The sequence below is a fragment of the Rhizophagus irregularis genome, chromosome 21 (assembly GCF_026210795.1).
Source record: "Rhizophagus irregularis chromosome 21, complete sequence".
NCBI classification, from domain to species: Eukaryota; Fungi; Glomeromycota; class Glomeromycetes; order Glomerales; family Glomeraceae; genus Rhizophagus; species Rhizophagus irregularis.
In genome coordinates, this window is record NC_089449.1 from 1,524,286 (window position 1) to 1,537,146 (window position 12,861).

The 12,861-nt window shown below is 24.5% G+C and overlaps 1 protein-coding gene across 1 annotated transcript; it reads left to right on the plus strand.

Moving 5' to 3' along the window:
- Positions 1-216: 216 nt before the first annotated feature.
- On the plus strand, positions 217-2,400 carry OCT59_013782 (uncharacterized protein; the record flags this gene model as incomplete). Its single annotated transcript, XM_025317090.2, has 5 exons — positions 217-647; positions 735-875; positions 1,004-1,073; positions 1,179-1,573; positions 1,665-2,400. The coding sequence occupies 5 exons, from the start codon at positions 217-219 to the stop codon at positions 2,398-2,400; spliced, it is 1,773 nt and encodes a 590-aa protein (XP_025179023.2).
- Between the last annotated feature and the right edge of the window lie 10,461 nt (positions 2,401-12,861).

Here is a 12,861-nt window from a genome sequence, read left to right on the forward strand (position 1 = left end):
CTACTTAACACACTGGTTTTATCGTAAAAAAAATTTTTTTTATGTTATAAAAATTTTTTTTTTTTAACGAAACAAAAATTATACTTTAGTAATCTTTAGTAATTAAATTTTTTAAATTAGACCACACAAAAAAAAAAAAAAAAAAAAGTTTTTATTTATTTATTATTATTTCGAATTTAAAACGAAAAATTAAAAACAAGCGCCGCGCCAATAACAATGGCAGACTTTTTATTAAAACGTATTGCTGAATGGAGTAGCAATAATGCTCCAAAAACGGATAAATACCCGTCACCTCCATCTTCACCTGAACCAAACCCCGCAATGTCTCTAAAACAACAATTTTATCAAGACTCTTCTAGAGTCTCCACAAAAACTGGATCTTCTCGTGGATCAGATAATACTTTCGATAACGTTACACAGACTCCAATCGCTGGTCGTCTTATAGTTACAATTGTTGAGGGTCAAAAACTTAACGTTAGTAATTATCAATCACGTCCATACTGCGTATGCGAATTCGAACGTAATGAAGTTGTTACTCGCGAAGCGATGAGAGATAGTGATTTACCTAATCAAAGGGGAAAACCAATGGACTTTTTGGATCTTGTCCGTGCTGCTACTTCTCCCGTCTGGAAGCATAAAGCTGTCTTGTAAGTTTTTTAATTAATTATCTTTGAAAATTTTTTTAAAAATTTGGTTAATTTTGATCTAATTTATTATTATTATTATAATAATAGCGACGTTGCACGTCTTGATGGTGAAGTACACGTATCCGTTTATGAACGTGTACATAATAATGCTCAATCTGAAAACTTTCTTGGAATGTTTAAAGTTCAACCACCAAGAAGACCTAATCAAACCATTGATGCTTGGTTCAAGTAAGTAATAATATATTACATACTTACATATATATATATATATATATACATACATATATATATATGCAATGAAGTTATTTAATATATTATATACACATATACTTAATATCTTTTATTAACTTTATTAGATTATCACCAAGAGGTAAAGAAAATGTAACTGGAGAAGTTCGCGTTCAAATCTCTTATGAAAAAATTGAGGTATATATTATATTATTATACTTTTATAAAAATATTTTTTTTTTCAAAAACATTCATTCAATTGTATTAATATCTTTTTCTTTTTTTAATTTTTTTTTTAATTAGAAATCTCACTTAAAACCTGCTTCATTTGAGATCCTAAAGTTGATTGGAAAAGGAAACTTTGGCAAGGTTTTCCAAGTCCGTAAAAAGGACACTAATCGTATTTATGCAATGAAAGTTCTTCATAAACAAGATCTAATTGAACGTCGAGAGGTAGAACATACATTAGCCGAAAAAAATATTCTTATTCAAGCCGAAGCCTGCCCGTTTTTGGTTGGACTTAAATTCTCATTCCAAACCCGTTCTCACCTTTACTTGGTTACCGATTTTATGAACGGTGGAGAATTGTTCTTCCATTTACAAAATGAAGTTAGACTTAGCGAAGAACGTGCCAAATTTTATGCAGCTGAAATAGTCTTGGCTTTAGAACATTTACATAAATATAACATCGTCTACAGGTAAATTAATTTTTTTTTTAAAAAAATTTTTAATCACATGATATTTCTCCTGTCACGTGACTAACAATTTATTTTTACAATACATTTTTAGGGATCTTAAACCCGAGAATATTTTGCTTGATGCTACTGGTCATATCGCTCTCTGCGATTTTGGTTTATGTAAAGAAAACCTTGCCACAGGTCAAACAACAAACACCTTCTGTGGTACCTCAGAATATCTTGCACCCGAAGTCTTAGCAGAATGTGGATACGGTAAATCTGTTGACTGGTGGAGTTTAGGAATTTTATTTTATGAAATGATTGCCGGTTTCAGTCCATTCTATACAAATGATACTCAACTCATGTATCGAAGAATCTTATTCGGAAAACTTAAATTCCCCAAAGGTTTCTTCAGTGATGATGCAAAGAGCTTAATCAAAGGTCTTTTAGCTCGTAATCCACATAGTAGACTCGGTTCACAAAATGATGCAGAAGAAATCAAAAATCACCCATTCTTCGCCAATGTTGATTGGGACGCATTGTACCGAAAACAAGTCTCACCACCTTTCAAACCAAATGTATCATCTGATGATGATGTTTCATGTTTCGATCCTGCTTTCACTGAAGAAGAGACTGGTATGGACTGGCCTGTATCCAGAAATGTAAGCAAAAATGGTACAAATGTCTCAGTAAATAGCGAAATCAATGATGCCTTTGGCGGTTTCACATATTCTGGAGAATCAACAACTCACAGCGGTATTACTTCACTTGGGTGTGGATTTGAGGTTCCAGATCAAAATACTTCCTCCGGTGCTGGTAATTGGAGACTAGATGACTTGAGGTGTTAAACACTCTTACTCTCTACAAAAAAAAAAATTATTTTAGAATCAAAAAATAACATTTGTCGTTAAAAAAAAAACGACTCAAAATTTGAAATATATATTTATAATTGAACATTGTAATATATTCTCCTTTTTCTTTTCTTTTTCTTTTTTTTTCCCCGAACTTTTGTGTAAAAAATTCTTTTCTATTTCTTTTTTTTTAAAATCGACTACCTCTAATACCTTTCTTTAATTACTCTCTTCTTAAAATTATATGTTCGTTTCCTCATATTGTGGTAACGAAAAAAAAAAAAATTAAGATTTACAAAGTAAGGTCCTTATCATGTTATATTTTTCTTTTTTTGAGAGTTGGCACTTTCCTAAATTAGTGTTAACTCAAAAAAGGGAAGAAAAAAAAACTTGTTTAAAGCCTTCCTTAACAACATTAAGATCCAAAAAAATTATGAACTTTTTATTTTTTTTTTTACTCTTTTATGTACAGTCGATTTTTATTTCCACTTTTTTATGTGGAGTCTCCTTTCCTTCATACCTTTTGTATTAGGAAAACAAAATGTATATATGTTGTTTTAGTATATATTATATGCGGCGGGGTGAAATAATCTCTTAATTTCTGGAACTCTTGAACTAACGACCTTCAACAACAATCTTGGAATATACCTGCAGAATATTCTTTGGTTTTGTTCTTTTTCACCTTTGTTCAACAAAAAAAAAACCTTGTGAATTTCTCCTTTTCCTATTATACCGGTACATATATTTGATATATATTTACTAAGGTTTCCTTTCTCTTAATGACAAAAAAACAAATTTTCTTTAATTATTTTTCGGGGATACTTTTTAACTTGGGAAAAAAAAAAATTTCTTTTTTTTCTTCTTTTTTTTTTTGATAATAGCAATCTTTTTTTTTTGCTATTATTTATAGAGGAGGAAATTTGGATAGATTACGCGAAAGAATAATTTTTTTTTTTGATGAAATTTTTTTTTCTTTTATATTTATTATCCAACTTTCATCACTTTCAAAAATAATGAACATTTTTTTTTTCATGTATTTTATCCAAATTTCTTTATTTTTTTTCTCTTCTTTTTTTTTTTCCCTTTACACAGTATAATTCGTTAAAATTAGTTCCGTCCAACTTTTTATGAAATTTAATTTTCCCCCTTTTTTTTTAAAACTTTTTTTTTTCCTTTTTTTTTCAAGAAAAATTGAAAAAATTCTAAGGTACCATAATTTCACCTTGGAAAGAAAAAAAAAATCTTTTTAAAAAATGCGAGAAGAAAAAAGTTTTTTTAAATTAAAGGGGGGTTTTTTTTTTTTGGGTCCGGGAAAAAAGTGTGTGTGTGTGTATAAAATCAAAACAAAAAAATTTTAAAAAATACCAAAAAAAAAAATCTTTTATAAAAACAAAAAATGTACATTAGTTTTTTTTCTTAGTTAGTTTATGTTAATTTTTTTTGTATAAAAAAAAAAAAAAAAAAAAATACAACAAAAATGTAATTTCTCTCTCTTCTTCTCTTCTTTTACTACTTTTTTTTTTTTTTTAGTCCTTCGAAAAAAAAAATTCATTCAAAATTATATATATTTAGTATTTTTTTTTTTTTCTCTTCTACTTTTTTTTCTATATTTTTCCTTTTTCTTTTTTTAGACAAAATTTTTTTTTTCAAATACCAAAAAAAAAATAAAGATTAAGATTTCTTGCAAGAAATTATCTATATATAAAAAAAAAATCGAAAAGTTTTCCAAGTGATTTAAGTGATTTTTAGTGAATTTTTTAGTGTTTAAAGCAGTAAAATCAGTAAAGAAACGCATAGAATGCCTAGAACGCCTAGAATGTCTTTTATAAGTGCTTTAAAGACGACTTTAAAACGAAAAAAAAATGTTAGTAAAGCGAAAAAAAAAACGATAATAAAAAGTGTTTGTGTAAAAAAAAAAGTAAAAAACGCGAAAGAAAAGCTTTAATTTTTTATATTTTTCAAAGTTTTTCAAGTTCTTTCGCGTAAAAAAAAAAGCGAAACTTGTTTTGTTAATAACCGAAGAAAACGTGTCAAATTACGACTTAAAGAAACAATGTACAATTTCCCTAACGAAATTTTCAAAGATCATGAAGAAACTTGTAGATCAATTGCGTTTCAAAATTGTGTGGCGCAAGTTCAACTGAATTACTCCGCGTTTAAATAATGTAACTTGAGTTGTTTTTTTAAAAACGTGGAGATCGAACGCTGATAATGTCTGATTCATCTCACGATTCAACGAAGACTTTATTTTTGATCTTTAATACAGTTTTTTTTTTTGTGGAGTTCACGTGGTAAAACGAGATAAGATATAAAGAGAATACATATATATGTATATATATACATATATGATAATGTGAACTCAGCGAATACTCAGAGCAAATTTTATTAAAAAAAAAAATGGAAATTTTAATTAATTTTATCATTCCACATTATCTATTTTTTTTTTAAAAAAGAAAAATTTTTTTTTGTGGAGAAAAAATCAAGATCTTAAATTTTTATGAATCAAAAATTAAATCATTATTATAAATTATTAATAAATTTCCCCACAAATTTCTAAACACATAAATTTTTATGTCTTAAATGAATGAAAAAGAGTAAATAAAGATCTTCCATATTATCTATCTTTGCACAGACATTGATCCGATATTTTAAGATCAGTTGAATGAGTTGAAACGTAACCGTGCGCACACTTTGTTTTGAGGAGTTTAATGCACTTCCTTTGTTTTTTTTTTTTTTCTCCAAAAAAAAAAAACCTCCGCATTTTTTTCAAACACATAAAATGTAAAATGATCGAGATTATGACAATGAATTATTTTTAGACATTTGTGCCTAACCTGCCTAACCAATAATATCGATTAAAGACAGGTTTATTATCTTGTATTTATTTTATTTATAATATACACATATATATATATATATATAAAAGGTCGGTATTTATTTTATTCAAAAAAAATCAAAAAAAAAAAAAAAATTCTTAAAGGAATAAAATAATAAATTAGAAAAAATTTTCCTTAAGAAGAATGATAAAGATTTTTTTTTTGTAATAGATAAAAAAATTTTTTTTTTTTTTTTTACCAACCAATTATCTGATAATCAATGAACATTAATTCCATATAAAAAAAAAACCTGGAAAAAAAATAAACTTTTTTTGGCATATTTTTTTTTTTTTTGGTATGTATATATATATCGATCATAAGCATATTTATTTGTTTACCTTTTTCTTTTTTAAAAAAAAAATTGATTATTTAAGAACAAAAGGTAAAAAAATATTTTGATATTTAAAATAATTTTTTAAATCATTTTATCATTTTATCATTTCATTTATAAAAAAAATATTGGATATAAATACGGTAATAACGGTATAAAAACGAGTAACCAAAAATATAACCAATAATATTTATTCGTAGTAAGTCCACTTAAAATTCATTACACGTCATCGTGAAACATTTCAAGTAAGAAAACAGGTTATATTACATAATATCACGAAAGAAAATGTTATTAAATCTTTAATCGTTCAAATCAATTCATTAAATATTAATTAACACGTTAAAAAAATTAAATCGATGAAAAAAAAATGTAAAAAATAAAAATAAATTTTATTTATTTATTTTTTACGTTTAATTTTTTTTACCTAGTTATATATATAAATATATATTATAGGTTTTTTCTATAGGTTTTTCCAATAATGGTATTTTTTAATAACACGTTTTTTTTATATTTTAAAATACGAACAATATAAAAAAACATCATATTACACAAAAAAAGCATTATATAATGATGCATAATAATATTCCTGAGTGAAAATTTTAAAAAGAGATAATTGTGGAGAAATGAAAAATGTGGGGGAAAATCGTGTTGCGGGGATATTTTTTTCAAAGAAAAAAAAAATAATAATGGACAAAAAAACGATCTGAATCTTGCACTACCTAAATTTAATTTTTTTTTATCATATATATATATATTATTTTTTTTTTTAAACAATGGCAATTGTAAGAAAATGGTAATTTGTGGGGAAGAAAATTGGTGGAGTACTTTTGTTTGTTTTACAAAAATAATTTTAAAGTTAATGGTATAACCTAGTTTATATATTCATTATAAAATAATTAGGGTTAATTAAATTTTTTTTATTATTATTACATTATTTATTATATGTATATTATAATAATATATATATATAATATATATAATATGTATTGTGTATAAAAAAAAAAAAATACAAAATACTATTAATAATTATAAAAGTTGAAAAAAGATTTTTCAAAATTTTGGCTGAAATTTCGAATCAAATTTTACCAAAATGTTTTTGAAAATGGAAAGAAATACAAATTAAATAAATAAAACAAATTAAATAAAAAAATAATGTTCAATAAATTTTATTAAATTTTAAAAAATTTTATTTACAAGTTATAACAGTTATAACAGTTATAATAAAAAAAAAAAAATTTTTTTTATTATTTGTTTTATTATTTTATTAATTTTTTTTATTATTTTTAACAGTTAACAGTTAACAAAATTTGTATTTTTCACTTAAAAAAATAAATAACATTATTATAAAAATATTAATAAAATTATGTAAATTGATAAAATGAATAAATTCTTAACAAAATTTTAACTGGTCAAAGAAGAATATAACAAATTCATTAAATTTCTTTTGGTAAAAGTTAATAACATATCGTAGGTTCGCTATCGACTAAACATTGGTTTAAAATTCTTTGGCACGTATTACATGTATTAATACATATTAATAAAAATTTCTTCACTTTAACATATTAATACAATTTGTGTTATTAACTATTAACCCAAATGTTGGGGAGCATGAAAAATTTAATTAAAAGTTCATTATGACTGTAGTTGACTCTAGTTGACTGTAGTTGACCGTAGTCATTCAAGTCATTTGGCTCATTTAGCTCATTTGGCTCATTTGGCTCGTTTGGCTCGTTCTAACAAAAATTTTCACATTATAAAAATTAATAAAATTCTTTATTCTTTGTTATGTATCATTTTATTTATAACAATTCATTCAGGATTCATTTAAATATTTTTATTTTATTTAATTTTTTTTTTTACGAAGGTGATTTTAGTCCTTTATATATTTATTATATATCGTATGATAATAATACGTTATAATGCTTGGGCATAAAGAAAAGAAAGAAAGAAAATTTTAAAGAAAGAAATAATGAAATATTCTAAAACAAGACAAAATCACAAAGAATAACAAAAAATTTCTGTAAGGAAATGTGAAGTATATGCTTAAGTATTATGTATGAATGTGCTTATAATGCCTAGAGAAGGTAATTTTCACCGATTATCTTGATTGATAAATTTGTATTATGATAATAAGTACGCTATGCTTTTTAACGCCACGCATAAAAACACATAATTATAATTACCTGTTTAAAAAAAAAAGAAAAAAAAAATCTGGGGTTAAATTGTATTCTTTCTTTTTTTTTTTTAAAAAAAAAAAACTCCATTTCTACTAAAAACATCGTCAAGTTTAAAAAAAAAAAAATTCCCCGGATTTTTTAACTTACATTTCGTTTAAAACATTGTCAAAAGTTTTTTTTTACTAAAGGTCATTTAAGAATTGATTGTAATACATGCATTTCCAGTCTTTGTATTACTATTTATTATTTATTTACTATCGGGTGAAAAAAAGAATTTACAATAAATATAATAAATTGGGAATGACCTCATTTTTAAAAGTAAAAAGTAAACAAGTTATAATTATATCATACATGATTATATATTATATGTAATATATTAAACGCGTATTGTAAATATTGTAAAATATTGTAAATATTGTTAAATTACGGCATAATAAGCATAATAATAAGCATAATAAATAAGTATACTGTAAAAAAAAATTATTTTTTTTTTACAAATTTGAATCAATTCAATTCAAAATATTTAAATAATAATAAATAAAAAAAACCTGTAATTTCCTGTTTATTTTATTCCATTTTTTTATTAAAAAAGTATGTTCCTATATGTAAAACATGCAAAAAAATATTTTGGTCATATGATAAAAGTATGTTGGCGAAAAAAAAAATAAGCCAATATCTTTAATTGGTAAAAATGTTCATATCGAAATAATGGAATAACTTGGATTAATTATAAATTGTACAGCAAAAAAAAGGTCAAGTGATTAGGTTATTACTTTTTTAACAAAGTTTAAGCAGTGTAATTACATTGATCTATTGAAAATAGTAAACGCCAAAAATAATTTTAATTATAATAAAATGAATAAAACGCGTAATTTTTCTATTGTTTATAATAAGCCATTGTTAATTAATAAAATGCTAGAGAATAATAAGATTAGTTTAAATGTAATGTAAGTAAAAAAACGCCAAAGAGAAAAAAAGAAAAAAGTTGTTGGGGATAAAAACCAAGTTATCCCTGAGTTATTTTATTCTGAGAATGAAAGAACCGAGTCAAAATAATTCCGAATATTAAAAATATTGTCGGAATTGTTTTAAAGTTGAACTTTAGTTAACTTTTTATATACACAATGCGCACAATGCGAGATCATGTTTGAGCTTCCTTTACTTTTCCTTGGTATAGTTAAATTACTTGGATTTTATTTTTAAAAATGTCATTTTTGGTCTCATTCAATTATGTTTAGTTTCAAATTCTGCAAACTTTGAGTGAAACAATGAAAAAAAAATAAATAAATAAATAAATTTACCGATAACCGTTTTCCGAATTTTTTTTTTTTTTTAAAACAATCTAAACGCGTTTAATAACAATATAAATTCTTTTATACATTACATTACCTTAATGGATTACTAAAAATGTCTTCAATTAAGTAATAAGGCGCGTCTTGGAGTTTTTATTTACAAATAAGTAAGATAAGGGAAAGATCTTTTATATCTTTTTATTACCTTTTTTGAGTTCTTTAAATGTTTAGTTTTGTTTTATTTTTGGCGTGAGATTTGTTTTTTTAATAACAAAGAATTTATAATTTTTTGCCTACTTTTGCCTACTTTTGCCTACTTTTTCTACTTAAAAATATTATTAATTAAATAATAATAATAATAATTCAAAATATTATTATTTATTATTTTCTTTTTTTCTTCTTTTTCTTCTTTTTTTTTTTCACTTTTCACTTTCCATTTTTCATTTTCTATTTTCCATGTTTCCATGTTTCCATTTTTCATTCCATTTTTCATGTTTCCATTTTTTCATATTTCCATTTTTTTCATGTTTCAATATGTTTAAATCATACAATTCGCGTTTGTTTTATTAATTAATCATTATACAATTTCTAAAACGAATTATGCATTATGATTTATGAATAGGGCCCAAAAAAGAAAAATTATGATTCAAAAAAACCTTAATTTTTTTTAAAACTTTGACTATTTCCACTTTTTTATTCAATATAAAAACAAATATGATCTTATTGTACTTTTACAATAAATCCGAATTTTATTTAGTCAAAAAAAATTATTAATTATTAATTATCAAATCTCTTTTTTTCTATTAAATCTATACTAGGTATTCTACTATTTTTTTTTTTTCTTTTGGTCGAAAAATCTATCCAATCAAATTTTTAAATGCAACACTACGCCAATATATCTTAATTAGAAGTATCATTTTTATTCCCATTGTTAAGAGCAAAAAAAATTTTTTTTTTTTTCACTTAAATATTTGTGGCTCAAAAAAAAAAAAAAATTCCTGTGAAAAAAAAAAATTTTAAGATAAATAAATAAATAAATAAGTAAAATTTAAATTAAAGCTATTGTCTAACGTTTTTTTTTCGTCATCAATCACGTGATGTTACATAAATATTTTCCCAAACCTTCGAATTTAAACTGGTTTTGAGAGTTGTATTCAATACATTAATAAGATGTAAATGAACCATGAGGTTACTAATTTGGTGTAATGCATAAAACATATCCACAATTAAAAATTTCATGTTTCAAATGAATAAATGAATTAAACAATTGAACTATTGAACTGACTTTGAAGGACTTGTAAGTTAAAGTATTCAACAAAGTATATTGAATGATGAGATTTTATGATCGCGTTATCGATATTATCGGCTATTATCGGCATTATAGGTATTATCGATATTATTGGTATTGGTATTATTGTCATTATCGTTACTATAGGTAAAATTGGTATTGGTATTATTGGCATTATCGTTACTATAGGTAAAATTGGTTATCGGTATTATAGGTATTATCGATATTATTGGTATTATTGGTATTATCGATATTATTAGTATCGATATTATCGATATTATTAGTATCGATATTATCGATATTATTGGTATTATTGGTATTATCGATATTATTAGTATCGATATTATCGATATTATTGATATTATTGATATTATTGATATTATTGGGATTATTGGTATTATCGATATTATTAGTATCGATATCATTGATATTATTGGTATTATTAGTATTATCGATATTATTGGTATTATCGATATTATTGGTATTATCGATATTATTGGTATTATTGATATTATTGGTTTGCATCCATCCATCTATCCATCCATTAAAGGTAGGCAAGAAAATTTCATCAAGGAAATTTATTACATTCCATCTATATATATATATATTTTTTCATTGAAGATATCACTATACCCGTATAAATATTGTAAATATTGTTATTAAAATATGAAATTATGTTGAATATCATTATCGTGTTTTTTCCTTTTTTCCCGTAATCATACCATGATTGATGTAAGGATTTCTAGATCAATTAGTAGCCCACTCGATTCATTGAATTGTATTATAAAAATCTTTTACCGGTATTTATTAATAATAAAATCGTTAAAGATTCCTTTGAATAAATTATTCTATATTATATTAAAATTATCCATAATTTTTAAATAGCAGTTTCATTATGAATTATGCAAATTTCCATTAACGTTAAAGTACCTGCGAAAGATCGAGAAATTTTATTCATAAAATTACATACTTAATAATATTTATGAATTATTACAATACATATATCAATATCCTTTCACACATACTGTACTTATAGCTTTACACTTTATTATAATTATATATAGTACTAGAATCGGATTAAACAATCTCTTACGATTCTTAGTCTCGCTTCTTCTTAGAATTTTAAACTGACATACCGTCATACTATAAATACTATGGTATAAAATTTACTGCAGTTCATCAGTCTATGCACCCCAGGTATTTCATGAATCTTGTACCCCCTCGACTCTTCACCCATGTAATGTGCAGCACTCCAGATTTTTCAACTGCAAGATAATAAATATTATTTAATCCACGTGATTAGTGCCATTGTCTTTGAACAATGGAATTCGGATTTATTTTGCCGGGTTATATAACATGACATAATTAAGTGACGATTAATATTTTTCTCAAATATTCATTCCAAAATGATATGAACAATCGGGGATGTGACACTAACAAACTAACCGGTAGAATAATTTATATGATTTATTGGCTTTCAATCAATTATCGTTCTATCAATCAGATGTGCTATTTATATTTCACAAAAAACTGCCATTTCTAAGAATCGGTCAAGAAGGATTTATTTGTTGTAATTATAATTTATGTCTTTTGATTTTATATGTTGCGAATAATAGCTTTTTGATTTTTTTTTATATGAATTACAGGAACCTGAGTCAAACAGAGAATCTCGTTTCAACTTCTGATTTCAAGGTTCCCTAGAGTAATGGAAAATTGTTTTTACGATAACGTCGTTTGTAAAATATCTTGATAAAGTATCTTCAGGATGGAAGAAATTGTGAGGGGTTACTTTACGTATAACAAGATGGGAACATATTTTGAATAAGCCCGTGGAAATATCTTATTGGAAAGAGCGATTACTTTAACGTCGAAATATCTTGTTGGAAAGAACAAATTTTTTAAAATAATCTGAATTACATACAAGGTTACTTTAACGTCGAAATATCTTATTGGAAAGAGCAATTTTTTTAAAATAATCTGAATTATATACAAGATTACTTTAACGTCGAAATATCTTGTTGGAAAGAGCGATTACTTTAACGTTGAAATATCTTGTTGAAAAGAGCAAATTTTTTAAAATAATCTTGAATTACATACAAGATTACTTTAACGTCGGAATATCTTGTTGGAAAGAGCGATTACTTTAACGTCGGAATATCTTGTTGGAAAGAACAAATTTTTTAAAATAATCTGAATTACATAAACAAGTGCACAATATTCTAAACATTTGCATAACATAACCTTTATATCAATGTATGTTTATGAGGTAAGTTTTTATAAATGTATTAAGTAAATTCAATAGAAACTCTACTGAATTTCTGGGAATTTCTGTGGAATTTTTTTTTTTAGTTAATCAGATGATACTTTTGATAAAAAGTATGAACTATTGGGACAACATCAACTGTATTAAAAGTCCTTGTGACTGTCCAGTCGTTGGCGAGATAGTCCTTCCTTGATACCTAAGAGACATTATGTCTTCACTGTTGTCTGTTCA